This window comes from Pipistrellus kuhlii, unplaced genomic scaffold (genome assembly GCF_014108245.1).
Source record: "Pipistrellus kuhlii isolate mPipKuh1 unplaced genomic scaffold, mPipKuh1.p scaffold_m20_p_15, whole genome shotgun sequence".
Lineage (NCBI taxonomy): Eukaryota > Metazoa > Chordata > Mammalia > Chiroptera > Vespertilionidae > Pipistrellus > Pipistrellus kuhlii.
The window spans coordinates 37,549,240-37,564,285 of NW_023425460.1; the positions used below are offsets into that span (position 1 = coordinate 37,549,240).

General features: G+C 34.9%; 1 protein-coding gene across 8 annotated transcripts in view; it reads left to right on the forward strand.

The window, feature by feature from the left end:
* Nucleotides 1–15,046, forward strand: part of ADD3 (adducin 3) — a 96,491-nt gene that overhangs the window by 60,839 nt on the left and 20,606 nt on the right. For 7 of the 8 annotated variants that reach the window (XR_004988149.2, XM_036438966.2, XM_036438968.2 and 4 more), the window contains exon 2: nt 5,875–6,095. Coding sequence is in view for 6 of the 8 variants with exons in the window: in XM_036438966.2 (XP_036294859.1) it covers nt 5,901–6,095 (195 nt within the window). In the remaining 2 variants the exon portion in view is untranslated. Of the gene's footprint in view, nt 1–5,874; nt 6,096–12,178; nt 12,233–15,046 lie in introns of those variants that run through there. The other variant, XM_036438969.2, reaches the window with a different exon arrangement.

Consider the following 15,046-nt stretch of genomic DNA (forward strand, 5'->3'; position numbering starts at 1 on the left):
CCAAATAGTAAAGAGCCAAAGACTTAAGGTATCTCCAGAAATTAAGTGCAATGAATCTTTCTTTAAAAATCATAATCTCCAGTGATTCCATTTTTTGAAACCTCTCATTTATCATGAGCTGTCAAATTCTGGACAGTTTCCTGGATCTCAGTTTTTAAAATTTCACTGATACCAGGGGACTTAACAGAAACAAAGTGTCTGAGAGACACATTGGAGTAATCAATCCACTTGTCTTTGTTAACTTTCTCTTAAGGGCAGGTGGGGTTAAGGGGCCCTTCTTTTGTTTTCCCCCCAATCATTTCCAAAAGCTCCAGGTTGTGGACAAATGATAACTGAGGGAATATATTTATACGAGGCATTCATCATATTTTGAAGAAAGGATGGTAAAGGAACCAAGGCATATGTTTTTGGATTCTCAAAATATGTGAAGGATTACCTCTCTATGGTTGATTGTTTTACTCATCATTTTATAAGACTATATGTTAGTTTATTGGAAAATCTGTTTCTTGTTTGCTTTTCCAAATGATTCATGTTGGGAACAATTTGAGCTAAGACTGGGTAATGATTGAGCTTGGACTTTAGAAAGTGCATTTCTTCTGAACTCTTTATACATGTTTTCAGATTTGTAACTCTGCCCTTTGGATGGCCATTATCTGGTAAATTTATAATGAAGGATTTTTTTTTTCAAGTTACCAGTGGATGTTACTTCCACTCTTAGCAATGTCTAAATAAGTAACTGCCTCTCTCCTCCCCAACCCCTACTCTTCAAATACAGAAATCCAGCTCACAAGTAATGTTGATCAATGAACTAGTCTTCATCAATTATTGGCACTTTAGTAGGAGTTAGATTCATCCTCTGCTTAATACAGCAGTGAATGCCTCTGGTCTTTGAAACAGCCTGTTGAATGTTGTCCTAGCAAGCACCTGCTTGAAATTTTTGCTCTGCACTTACATGCAATCATAATATACATAGTTCAAAATGTAACTACTATATGTCCCAATTGTATAAGTATAGGATGTATTTTTTCATGTTTGTTAAAATAGTTTATCAGTTAACAGTGTTATTTTTATTTATCTTGTAAATAAATGTCAAAAAACAAAATACTCTCATAGTGTGTCCTCCAATTTTTTATTTTCTCTGTGTGTGTTTTTTTTTAACGAATGCTGATCTAGCTGTCAACTCCCATTAAGTACAGGACACTTAGTAATGTAATGGGTTGTTGCTACTGCTACTAGTAGCTTATTTTGTTGTATTTTTTCTTTAAATTGAATTTTTAACTAAGACTCAGATTAATAGTATCTTTTACTAATCATCTGTAGATTAATTGTTCCCTAGACTTTTAAGTTGAAGATTAGAATTTATATTTTTATTTTAAAGATATACTTAACAGCCGAAACCGGTTTGGCTCAGTGGATAGAGCGTCTGCCTGCAGACTGAAAGGTCCCAGGTTCAATTCCGGTCAAGGGCATGTACCTTGGTTTTGGGCATGTCCTCAGTAGGGGATGTGCAAGAGGCAGCTGAGCGATGACTCTCATCGATGTTTCTAACTCTCTATCCCTCTCTCTTTCTCTCTGAAAAAAATCAATAAAATGTATTTTTTTAAAAATAAAGATATACTTAACAGAGGTCATTTCAAAACAACAACAAAAAGGATTCAGAAATTTAAAAATGATTTGGATCCATCTTAATATTTTGGCAGTAGTCCAGAGTTAAGTTTCTGCTTTTATGCCAGTTTTATAGCCCTACAAGGTTTTTTAATTTTACTACTTTGAGAACATTTACTATATCTATTTGGGTGCTGAATATTGTGATCCTATATTTCCAGGCACCACAATAAAGAAAGGCTGTAATCAAAGTTGTAATAGCTATGTATACTTTGGGAAATGACAGTCCTTGGAGCTATTCCATCTTTTTTTGTCAACTCTTCCACACTTATTAATATCTGTAACCATGAATAATTCCTCATTTGAAGAGCATCTGGTTATCTGAGGCAAATTATGAAACCTCAACTTTTTATTACGAAGATGGGATGCTGCCAACATGATCTTCTGAGGGTTGATTTGCTTCATTATAAATAGTTAAAGGCCATCAACTCTTTCAAAATAATGCCAAATTAACTTCAGTGGTAAAAATGTTAACTTGAATATTGTTTTATTATTGCCCAGGGCATAATTAATGTCATTTTGATAACCTCTAATTAAGACATAGTAATCATTGGTGCTTGAGCAGTATAGCTTTAGAAAAAGCTCTCAACATCTCTGAATATAGTTTCATCTCATCTGTACAATGTGATTCTTAAATCTAGTCTGAAATATTCCTAGACAGCTGTCATAGAATCAATAGCATTATAGCAATAAGTGCTTTGTGGGATAATTAAATCTTCTTCCATTGGGCACTTAGAAAGTGTCATTTGTATTGATCAGTTATACTCAATACCAATTTGTTTGTTTTACATTTTCCTTGGTTTTTATCTACTTTTTCAAATCTATGTCAGCTATATATAAAAATTTGGCTAGCAGTTGGAACTATTTCATGTCTTTTTGAATTTAAAATGAATTAAATTTCATTGACCAATATGAGGATGTGACTTGTCATAGTTGGTGCCGAGTCCAATTTGTTTTCTAAACTTCAAAATACCTTCAAAAAGTTATAGTAACTTTCATTAAGAAAAATTCTAACTCAATGAAAAGCTGTTGTTGTTATCAAATGTCCTTTTGACATCTTTTCATATCTGATTATTGTTTTAAATATAGAACATTAGGCCTGGTACTTGAAAGTAGAGCCATCTTGTTGCTTATATTCTAGAGAAAGCTGTTAAAACTGCCAAGAATTTTAAGTTTGGAAAGACGTTTCATAGTAATAACTTTTCATAAGATTGTGTTTATCATTCCCAGCCTAGAAATAATACAAACCAGATTTATATAGAAGGAGCTGTAATATAGTAAAATAATTCAATTCAGCTGCTACTTATGGAGCATTCTACCATTATGAAGACTACAAACATGAGCAAAGAGATCTGGACAATTGAACTAGAAGTAGATTAGAGTCAGGGGGAAAAATCTGACATTGAGTTTTACAGATGGTACTTCCTGCAGGACCAAATGGAGACTTTAATTATCCCACAAATCACTAAGACCTTATTTCTACAAACTGTCACAAACATTTAATATCTATAAATCAACGAATCATTTCTTATTTTCTTCTAACTCTTTAGCACATATTCACTTTCCCCTTGTTCATCAACTCTCTCTTTCCTTATTCCTTTCTCCTCTCTCTCTCTCACCCTTCTTCCCTCCCTTTCCTCTTTTTCTTTTTCCCATCTGACCATCACTCAAATTTCTAGGATAGTGTTTTTCAAACTGTGGGTCACAACTCATTAGCAGATTATGAATCAGTGTGACCCACATTTTTAAAAAACTGAAAGTATTAGAATATACTACATAGTAAGGGAAAGTATGTCATGAACTTATTTGTTATATATCTCATGTATTTTATGTGATTATAACATAAAGTATATTTCTATTGCTGATTGCCATTTTTAAAAAGCTTACCGTTCTAGAGTGTTTCATCTATTTGTGTCTTGAACATAATGTTCTTTAAACATACATGCTGAATAGTGACTGCATAAATATTTGGATAAGATTTTTAAAACTAGAATTTTGTTTATGCTTGATATCTTGTATTTAATCTGTATGGCCAGAGGAAAACCCATAGTGCTGACAAGTTTTATAACATCACTTTTTAAAAATCTATTTTCCACAGCATTTTCAATTCAAAGAACACTGTTAAAGACTGATTTTTTTGGTAATAGAGTTCATACTGGTTTGCACTGATTTATATTGCTCTGAAGTCTAGGAAGCCTGATTGTGTATAGTAGTAGTAGTGTGGTACTAAAAATAGGATTAATTCATTTTAAAGAGAAGGAGCCTGGGAACTGAGTTGTTTGACATATCACCTGGAAACAGAAATATTTATGTTAGGGTTTGTCATTCAGGGTTAAGAGGAAATAGAATCTACCATTTACTTCGCTTGAAGCATTCTTCTTGTAAGGCAGTATAGTAAAGATGTAAGACTCCCATATTCTAATTGAATTGTTTTATGTTTTTAACTGTTAAGTTTTGAGAGTTTTTTATATATCATACATACTAGTCCTTTGTAGGATCTATGGTTCACAAATTTTTTTCTCATGGTCTGTAGCTTGTTTTTTTAATCTTAACAGATTTTTGCAGACAAATATTTTAAATTTTGGTGAAGTCCAATATATCAGTTTTCCTTTATAGGTCATGGTTTTGTGTAAAGTCTAATAACTCTGCCTGGCTCTAGATCTGGAAATTTTCTCTTCTAAAAATTTTATAGTTTTATACTTCAGTTTGTGATTCATTTTGAGTTCATTTTTTTAATTGTGGTAAAATACACAGAATATAAAATTTACTATTTTAATTATTTTAAAGTGTGCAGTTTAGTGGCATTAAGTATATTCACAATGTTGTGCAGCCATCACATTCTCTAGAATCAGAACTTTTGCATCACCCCAAACAGAAATCCTAGTACCCATTAAGCAGTCTCTCCTCATCCCGCCTTCCCCTGAATAATATTCCATTATGTGGATAATACTACATTTGTTGTTTATCCATTCATCAGTTGATGGAATTTGAGTTGGTTCCACCTTTTGGCTATTGTGAATAGTGCAGCTATGAACATTTCATGTACACATTTTTTCTGTCTAACTTACGTCACTTAGCATAATGCCCGCAAGGTCAACCCATGTTTTTGAAAGTGGCAGGATTTCCTTCTCTTTATGGCTGAATAGTATTTTGTTGTATATATATTTCATTTTTAAAAGCCTGCTCATTCATCAGCCCTTAATTTGTTATCTTGGCTACTGAAAATAATGCTGCAAGCTTCTCCCATATTTTTCTGAATTTTGTTTATGTTCAGATAATCTTGTGGGTCCTAAATGTTTTCAAAGCTTGAAAACTAATCCTTAGTATCAGCGATAATCATGATAATTAAGTGAATCAGCTGTTCATGTGGTTTTTGAATAGCTTTTTATTATTTCTTTAGTTGGATTTTTGAAGTACTATCTTGCTGGCGTTATGTAGTCTAGCAATCTTAGTGATTCCTACATTTTCCCTAGGAACTTGTTGAATCATTTAAAAATCTTTTTTTTTCCCAAATATATTTTATTGATTTTTTACAGAGAGGAAGAAAGAGGGATAGAGAGTTAGAAACATCGATGAGAGAGAATCATCGATCAGCTGCCTCTTGCACGCTCCCTACTGGGGATGTGCCCGCAACCAACGTACATGCCCTTGACCAGAATTGAACCCGGGACCTTTCAGTCTGTAGGCCGATGCTCTATCCATTTAGCCAAACTGGTTTTGGCTCAGTTAAAAATCTTAAAGCATGTTTCTCTCATGTCAATAAATTATATTCACTACAAAATGTAGTGGATTTTAAATCTGGCCAAAGTTTGGTCTAACAAAACCCCATAACTGAGAGAAAAGAGCTCTACAGACAGTACTCACTAATTGTGAAAATTTGCCATTTTAGATGTGGCATGTATATTTTGATCATAACTTCCTTTAAAAATTGAACAGCAGTTGGTGACATTATAATTGAACCACAAGCTTCCATTAGCACTGAAAATATCAATTTCCAATTTAGTGTTACAATTTAAGACATTTTTTACCTTAATTAAAAAATTGATCTGATATTTTGTTGAGAAGTTACTTTTTAAAGAAAGCTACTACTTACTGTAGGGATTGAGGGAGGGGGAGAGGGGGAGATTTTCTGCTTGACCCATGTAAAATTTTAATTTTATAATGAATTTACCTTACCATTAATGTCCTTCTTTGTGTTTATTAATACAGATAAGGGGAATCAGCAGGCTTGAAGCATGAGTTCAGATGCCAGCCAAGGCGTGATCACTACTCCTCCCCCTCCCAGCATGCCTCACAAAGAGAGGTATTTTGACCGCATCAATGAAAATGACCCAGAATACATCAGAGAGAGGAATATGTCTCCTGATCTACGACAAGACTTCAATATGATGGAACAAAGAAAACGAGTTACTCAGATCTTGCAAAGTCCTGTGAGTTGAAATAATAAGGCTATACTTTTTCTTCTTCTTTGGAAACCTTGATATAGTGAAATCGGAGGTATCTTAACTCTCAGTTTAGAAGAGGGATGGAGGTAGAGTGATTAGGTGCCCCCATCTTGCAGATGCAAAATACACACCTAATTTAGATATTTAATTTGCAAGGCTTTAATAACAAAACAGTATTGTCTTCATGGTGTTAATTTTCTTTGGGTGATTTTTGAATGTAATGCTTCATTGAAAGATGCATCTGAGCTCAAGGTTACCCAATTCAGACTGAATATATCTGAAGAAATGAAAGGCATTACTGAAGTGTTGGAAACCAAGAAAGGAATGAGGTACATCTCTTGCACATATTTTCTTCTTCCTTTGGGTACCTCGACAATCAGAGCAGCATAGGAAGACTTAAGGTTTTTGAGATCTGAGATTGGGCAGCCTTGTGTTACATATACCTAATGCAAACACACATGCATGCATACACACCAAACTAATTAGATTAAAAGTGGACTACAATCTAAACTCAAGTTGAAAATTCTGTCTGCACAGTAGTATCCAGACCTTACAAATTATATTCAAGTTTTCTTACCCTTAGTGGAATTTCAAAGGTCATGTATAAGTAATAGATAATGAGAGAACAGCTTAATTTAAGATGCAAAATTAATTCATACCTTATGTGAAATGAAGGTCATGGTCCCCTTAAGGCAGACAGAGTTCAGCACACATAGACACATGATGCCCAGGTTAGGATTATATTAGGTTTCCAACTTAGGTACTAAAATAAGCACTGAGACAGAACCGCCTGGGGTGGCCCTGGTAAATCATTTTTGTTGTGCCCTTGTGAATTTAATCATAGAGGTTAAGTCCAAAGCCAAAGGGGAATTCCACTCTGAGTAATTCTTCTATACCAGTGGCCTAGATAAAAAGCAAATACAAGTTATAAAAGCAATGCAAGCTTTGAGAAATTTAAACATAGCTTAAATTTATTTTTATTAGTTTGTGTGTGTGTTAATCTTCACCTGAGGATATTTTTCCATTGAATTTTTTTAGAGAGAGTGGAAGGGAGGGGGAGAGACATAAAGAGAGAAACATGGATGTGAGAGAGACACATTGATAGATGAGTTGCCTCCCACACATATCCCCACCAGAGCCAGAATCAAACCCTCAACCCTTCAGTCCTAGCTGAGGCTCTGTCCACTGAACCAAACCGGCTAGGACAAGTATAGCTTAAATTGAAAGCTATCCTTTATTCTTTTTTGTTGTTGTTGTTGTTTTGTTTTTTACTTGTGTTTTCTTTTATTTTTATTTTTTTCACTATCAATTTTGTATTTCCCCCCCCCACTTTTTTATTAAGGTATTATATGTGTGCATATCTTACCATTCACCACCACCCCCCATACATGCCTTCCCTCCCCAGAGTTTTTCGTCCAATGGTTTGCTTATATGCATGCATACAAGTCCTTCAGTTGATCTGAAAGCTATCCTTTAAATAAACCCTTAAAAAAACTCTTTCCCAATGGAAAGGAGATTAACCTGATTTCATCATGAAGGAGTAAATGTTAAGTACCTTCTTTTATGAAACCTGAATTTCTGTGTTTAGAAATATTTGAAGGACATAATTATTTGTATCAACATAGATATATTTTCTAAAGAAACTCCACTTTTAAGCTCAACATATTAGCTCAGTTATTATGTAATATATAGTAAAAAGTAACTGAAAGAATGAGGTAAAGTTCAGATTTTGTTCAGGATTGTTAAATACTGAAATTTCTTTGGGAAATTCACTAAAAAGGACCATTCAATTCTAACTGTAAAGTTTAAAAGGAAGAAATACTCCACTACACTTCACATGGAAATTTCCTCATTAAACCAGAGACAGCATATCTTTGAGTAGATTATCTAAATTTTAATATTTATGTATTTTGATTTATGATTTGGCTTAAAAGTATCAATTTTACTTGTGCATTGGGGAACTTAATAAACTCATGAGAAAGGGATGATATATATGTTGTTACTTCTATATTCATATAGCAAGAGTGATAATCTTTATCCCAGAGAGTAACAAAGGTTTAAAAGAATTGTAGATTGATCATTTTCCCCCTAGATTTTTGCTAGTGAATTTAAAATCTTGTTTGTGAAAGTGTAAATTTTTTTTTCCTGCCATGTGTAACAACAAACTTTTCACCAAAAGAAATTATAGGAGGGGATGTGTGGGAGGGAGGGAGGGGAAAAAATCAATAAAATATGTAAAAATAAATAAATAAATTAATTAATTAATTAATTAATTAAAATCATAAAAAAAAAGAAATTATACATAGTGGCCTATAATAGTTACCTATTCTAATAAAAGAGTAATATGCAAATTAACCACCACTCTGCTACACCCACAAGCCATGCCCACAAGCCATGCCCACCAGCCCATCAGAGCGAGTATGCAAATTAACCCCAACCAAGATGGCTGTGGCCACAGAGAGCAGGAGGGAGGGTTGGGTTTCCCTGGCAATGGAGGAAGCCAAGCTTTCCACACACCCTGGCAGGCCCAGGCTTCCACTCAAGGATACAGAGTTTTCATTATAGAAGGTAAATAATAACAGAAATGGTGGCAGCCACAGAGCAAGCAGGAGGCCTGGCTCTGCTCCAGGCTACAAAGTTTCATTTGTAGAAGATAAATAAACCCCAGATACCAGGGCCTCCGCTTAGGTCGCCAGGGGGCATGGCCAGCCTGCAAACCACCACAGGATCCTCGCCCAGGCCGCCCCACATCCCATGGAAACCCCCACTCTGATCCAGAACACCCTTCAGGGCAAACCAGCTGGCCCTACCCATGCACCAGGCCTCTATCCTACCTAATAAAAGAATAATATATATAGATTGACCATCACTCCAACACACAAGATGGCTGCCCCCTTGTGGTCAAAGATCCTGCTCTTGTGTGGACACAAGATGGCCACCACAAGATGGCCAGTAGGGGAGGGCAGTTGGGAGGGACAAGGCCTGCAAGGGAGGGCAGTTGGGGGCAATCGACCCTGCAGGGGAGGGCGGTTAGGGGTTACTAGACTGGCAGAGGAGGGAAGTTGGTGGCAAACAAGCTGGCAGGGGAGCAGTTGACATCAGTCAGGCTGGCATGGGAGTGGTTAGGGGGTGATCAGACTGGTAGGAAGAAACAGTTAAGGGCAATTAGGAAGGCAGGCAGGCAAGCAGTTGGGAGCCAGAAGTCCTGGATTGTGAGAGGGATGTCCGACTGCCCGTTTAAGCCTGGTCAGGCAGTTGGACACCCCTCAATGGGTCCCAAATTGGAGAGGGTGCAGGCTGGGCTGAGGAACACCCCTCCCCTGTGCACGAATTTTGTGCACCGGGCTTCTAGTTGCTAAATAACTAATTATTTCCGTGAATCAGGAATTTAGAGTAGCTTAGATAAGTGATCTGACTCAATGTCTGTTATGAAGCTACAGTCAAGACATCAGCCCGGCTGCTGTCATCTAAAGGCTCAACTGGCCCTGAGGGTCATTCACAAAAGGCCAGAGTTCCTTTCACATGGACCTTTACCTGAAGCTATTAAGAGCGTTCTCTTCCAAAGTATCTTAGAGAGGCAAAGAAGAGCCTGCAGCACCTTTTATGACTGAAACACTTCCATTCTTACCATGAATATTAGTTAGAAGTGAGTCACTAAGTTCAGCTCATACTCAAGAGGACAGGAATTAAGCTCCACCTTATGAGGGGAGGATTGTTCACTTTCTGTTCACAATTTATTTTAAAACACAACAGTCTGTCATAGTTTATTTACCTTCCTCCCACCTGCAAAATATACCCACCTTCTCCTAACACCCCTGCAAAAGTCTCATGCCTGAATCCAGAATCTCATCAAAATCTAGTCCAAGTGTATAAATCTGGTCCTGGGGTATAACTCCTTAAGTTCAGCTCCTCTTCTCAATCTATTGACCTAAAAAACTAAAGAGGTAAGTTTATTCACCTAAGAACTAAAGAAATAAGTGGTGGGGCAGGCAAAGATAATGCTATAACATTCCTGTTCAAAAGAGGGAAAATTTGGGTTATAAAGGAATAACTTGCCCATAGCAATTCTGAAATCCATTTGGGCAAATGCTTGGAAGTTCCCCTGTTGAGGACTCAGTGCTTCTACTTACCAGGGTGAGTCTCCTTAGCTCTTGGCTCAGCCCTCTGGGTTTTGGGTCTATCCTCTGAATCATTATTTCTTTTCCTTAAAAGGTAGCCTGTTCCGGGACCTGTTTGGCTCAATGGATAGAGCGTCGGCTTGGGGACTGAAGGGTCCCGGGTTCGATTCTGGTCAAGGGCATGTACCTTGGTTGCGGGCACATCCCCAGTAGGGGGTGTGCAAGAGGCAGCTGATTGATAACTCTCTCATCGATGTTTCTAACTCTCTATCTCTCTCCCTTCCTCTCTGTATAAAATCAATAAAATATATTAAAAAATAAATACAAAAAAGGTAGCCTGTGTTGGCAACTGTATTTTTCTCAACCTGCCTCTTATCTTTTTGTGCTGTCTTTGCTCCTCTAAGCCCATGCTTGAGTTGTTTCTGCTAATGTAAGTCTCTTCAAACCTGTGGGCATCCTGTGAATATTGGTGTTCATTATTAGACAAAACTCAGAGCCAATAAGATAAAAATCAAAGGTATTTCTAATTTGTGTTTGTAAGAAACAAATTGATAAGTTTAAAATGGTGAATTCATTTGGGAAGAAAGCAAATCAGGAGAGAAATCAATAAAAGCAAAGTATAACATTTTTTTTTTTTAATTAGGGATTTACTGTGTGCAAAGGCACCTATTGTGTATTGAATGTTATTTAATCCTCAAAAACTCCATCAAAGATGTATTAATATCCATAGTTTACAGATGAATAAACTGAAACTTAAAGACATTAGATAACTGAAGTTTTTATAAATTTAGTTAAATGGTGGGGTCTAAATTTAAACTTTAAAGTTCACACCCTTAACCACTAAGCTGTATCAAAGCATTCAATAACAATGAAATAATTTCACCTATATATTATTTTTTCATTCATCTTCAAATTCTGTTGCTCAAGTTAATCCAACCCCACTCAAGAAGAGTTTCTAGTTAGAAGACATTTTGGTGCCTGTAAATTTGAACAACAGCACAATTATTGTCTTGAGCTGAGAAAATAAGAGACTAGCTTAGAATTTGTCTCATCCAGACTCCAAGTATTACTTAATTTCATGGCCTTTTGTCATAATTGTTTTTAATTTAAGAAAATATTTGGTCTTAGAAATTAAATGCTGGTGAGGAAACTGGCTTCTAGACATTTTGTTAATGCAGTAGAGAGAAGCCACAAGTTTTCTTTGACAAATATACTCCTCATTTACATGTCTATGGAGACCCTAGATTGTCATTTCCCTTCCTGTCTCAGAATGAAGCATTCATGGCAAACCTCTGGAATTAAATAATGCCCTATCAAAGTTGAAGTATGTAAGTTGAAAAACTAATAGCGCATGTGCATAGTAGGCATTTGGTGAATTCTGAATACATGGATGAAGGATACATGAATAGCTGAGTAGGCTTTGACTCATTAAACACTTGAATGTTGTCCAACAAGCTCCTATAGGACTTTACGGTGGAAAATAGTTGGTGGGTTTCAGAAAAAGAAACTGTTCTTAAGCCTTACCACTTATAGGAAGCAATTTAGACTAGTTGACAGAAGTGTGTAATGTTATTCTGAAAGATAGCACAACAGGAATGTAGATGGTGAGCATTCAGGCACATGACAGGGTGATGTGTGATACTATACGCTTATTCTGAAGAATGGAGAAACTTCCAAGTCATATACCTTTTAGAATATCACTGTCATTAAGGCCTAAATTTTAACTGTGTCTTAATTAGAATAGTTGGTCAAACTCACTATGATTTATCTGGACACTTTAGAAGTTTAAGATGCAAACATTCTGTATTAACTGTTTGTATTTTAATTATATACCAGTTTCAAGAAAAGATATTGTTCTAACTTTTAGGTTCATAATAACTAAGACTTATATACAGGAGAAAGACCATCCAGAAGAAAATTTGGTTTATTTGTTTTTTCTCCTTTCAACAGGACCAGTGGTAATCTATTTCCAAATGAATACATTTCTTAATGGAGAATTTCTAAGTAAGTTTGTTATATGCTCCTAATCCCTCTTTAGGAGAGATCTAATAATATAATTGTAGGGTGCCTTGGGAGCAGCAAGTCTGTAATCTTTTTTTTTCTTTTTGCTCCAAGTTTTCTCTCTAATAACTCTTACGATATAGAACATCCACATGTGGATATATATAAATCCACCTCTGATACTTATCAGTATTGCTACCTGATTTTCATGAGTTAGATATTACTTAAAAATTAGCCAATGTGATTTCTTTTTAGCCTTAACTGAGATAATTGTATCAGGTCAGTTTCTTTTATCAAAGTGGTCCTCTTTTTTGTGTTTTAAAAATATTTTACTTCTTCCTTAAAAGTTCTGATTTTAGATGCAGAAGCCTTCAGATCTGAATTTCAAGTTAATTCTACTTTTGATTAATAGCATATGTATGTACTTAAAAGTATACTTGTACCCTACACAAATCTCAAATCTCTGAATCTTTCATGTTTTTTATAAGTTATTTTTATCCATACCTTATAAATTCAAAGTTTACAGAATCACTCCCTCAACATCGACAGAATATGTATAAAATGGTATAAGATTCAGATAAGGCTTTTAAGGCACCCTCTCTCTAACTTAAACATTTTGTTTTTTTACCTAGTGATTTTTTTTTATCATACTTTTTTAGACATGTATTTGATGAGGAAACTGTCCAAATTATAATATTCTGTGGACAAACCAAGTTTTCAAGTATGATTTTATTTAAGTTGAAGAATTAAATGACTTTTAAAAAACTTATAACATTCAGTGAATATTCACTTCTTACATAAAAAAAGATAACTTTCTCCCATTAGATGATGTACGGGCCTAATCACATAGGAGGAATTTCTCACTCAAGTGATAGACTGATAAAACTGTTTTCTAGAGCTTCAGATTCAGTATAATAAACTATGAAATGGATCTTTGCTATCAGTAACTCAGTTAAGATTGAGATTACATTCTTTTTTTTCTCTTTTATCTAGGAAAATAAGAAGAAAGCTCTAACTTACTATTTTATTAATTGAGCACTAAACTAGACACTTAGGGAGACTCTAGGAATGTGAAAGACAGTCCCAGCCATCAGATATTGTGGTATAGTAGAATAGGAAGAATAAATCACAATCATATGGTAATATAGGCAAATGTTAAAAGAATTCAGAATGGGGTAGAAAGAGAAGAAATAAAGAGATCCTTCCTAAATGAGGTGATTAAAAGAGAGACTTCAATAAGAAGGTGGCATTTAAGATGAATATTGAGTAAAGGGTAGTAATTCATTAGTTAGAGAAACAGTGGAAGCCAGCATTTTCATTTGGTGAAATATTCTGAACAAGGATAGAAAACTATTGTACAAGTTGTGATCAGAGACAATACTTGAACAAACCTCCTAGTCTAGACCAGAGCACAAGGTGGTAATGGTAGATACAGACAAAAAATTACTTAACAGATTATAGAGGTCCTGGAGTAAGAGCAGACTATTTTGGTTTAAGTTAGGGGTCAGCCCATTTTCTCATCATTTTCCAATTTTTTTTTATACATACATACAATAGTTGTTCTGGATCCAGGTTCACAACCACTTATTAGCTGTGTGACATCGAGAAATTCACTTAACTTCATCTTCAGTTTTCTTGTTGGTAAAATGAACCTCATACAGTTGCTGTGACAAGTAACATAAAAACATATAAAACAATATTTAACATATAGTAAGTAAATATTTTTGTGAAAATTGTATATGTAAACTTATATATAATATTGTTTATTTAAAACATATTATGCTTTTGTGGCAACACTTTGAATATTATAATCATAATTCCTTAAATTGTATTTTGGGTTTTGAAGGTTTCAAAGATTCTATCACCCTGATGGCAACCTGGAGTATTCATGTTCACGTATTCATGTAGTCAAGGCATAATAACCCCCTCTACTTCCTCCTCTCTGTTCTTCTGTATCTGAGATGGAAGCCACACTTTAGGCTGTGGTTTGTATATGTGTTGTTTGATCTTTTAACCTGACTTCAAAGGCCCAGCATGTGACCTTGCTGTCCTGCTCTAAGTTAGTTTTTCATTCTCCTTTGATGGGAGACATCCTAGATGTAAGACGGCAAGTACTCCAGGATCATCATAATCTGCTGCTATATAATTTTTGCTGTCATTTCAACCTAATGCTCTAATCTAGCTGAAGAGATTTTCTCAGTATTTCTGATCATAACATGCCTGGTGCCTTATTAGTTGTATTTGGTTTCAGTGATACAACCCATCTCTGATAAAATTAGGGAAAGATCATGTGTCCACCCGAGAGCCCAGATTGGAATCTTTGTTTCATTATGTATTAGCTGTGCAACCTTGAACAAATCATTGTCTATCTCAGGACTTTGTTGTGAGATTCAACTGATTCAACTCTAAAGGATTATTGTTTTGCTAACATTGAATTTTAGTAGGAATATGATTAATTATCACAAAGATAAGTAAATATTTTATTTTTGAAATTTTAATGAAAGTTTAATAATTTTATTGATAAGCTTTGAAAAATAGCTGAAACAATTTTATATTATTACACTATTTTTACACTATTATAACTTAAGCAGTAATTTTATACTATTATAACTTATGCAGTTTCTGAATAATATTTCAGAAATATTTGAAACATTAAAATGAGTTATAAATGTTATGACAAAAAAATTAAATCCTTTGGAATAGAAAAATTCTTATCTATTGAAGCATTGTTAACTATATATAAAGGCTTGGGAAATTTTATTTACTTTGAAATTTTCTTACTCTTTATAGACACTATTCACTAGCTTTAAAGAGGCA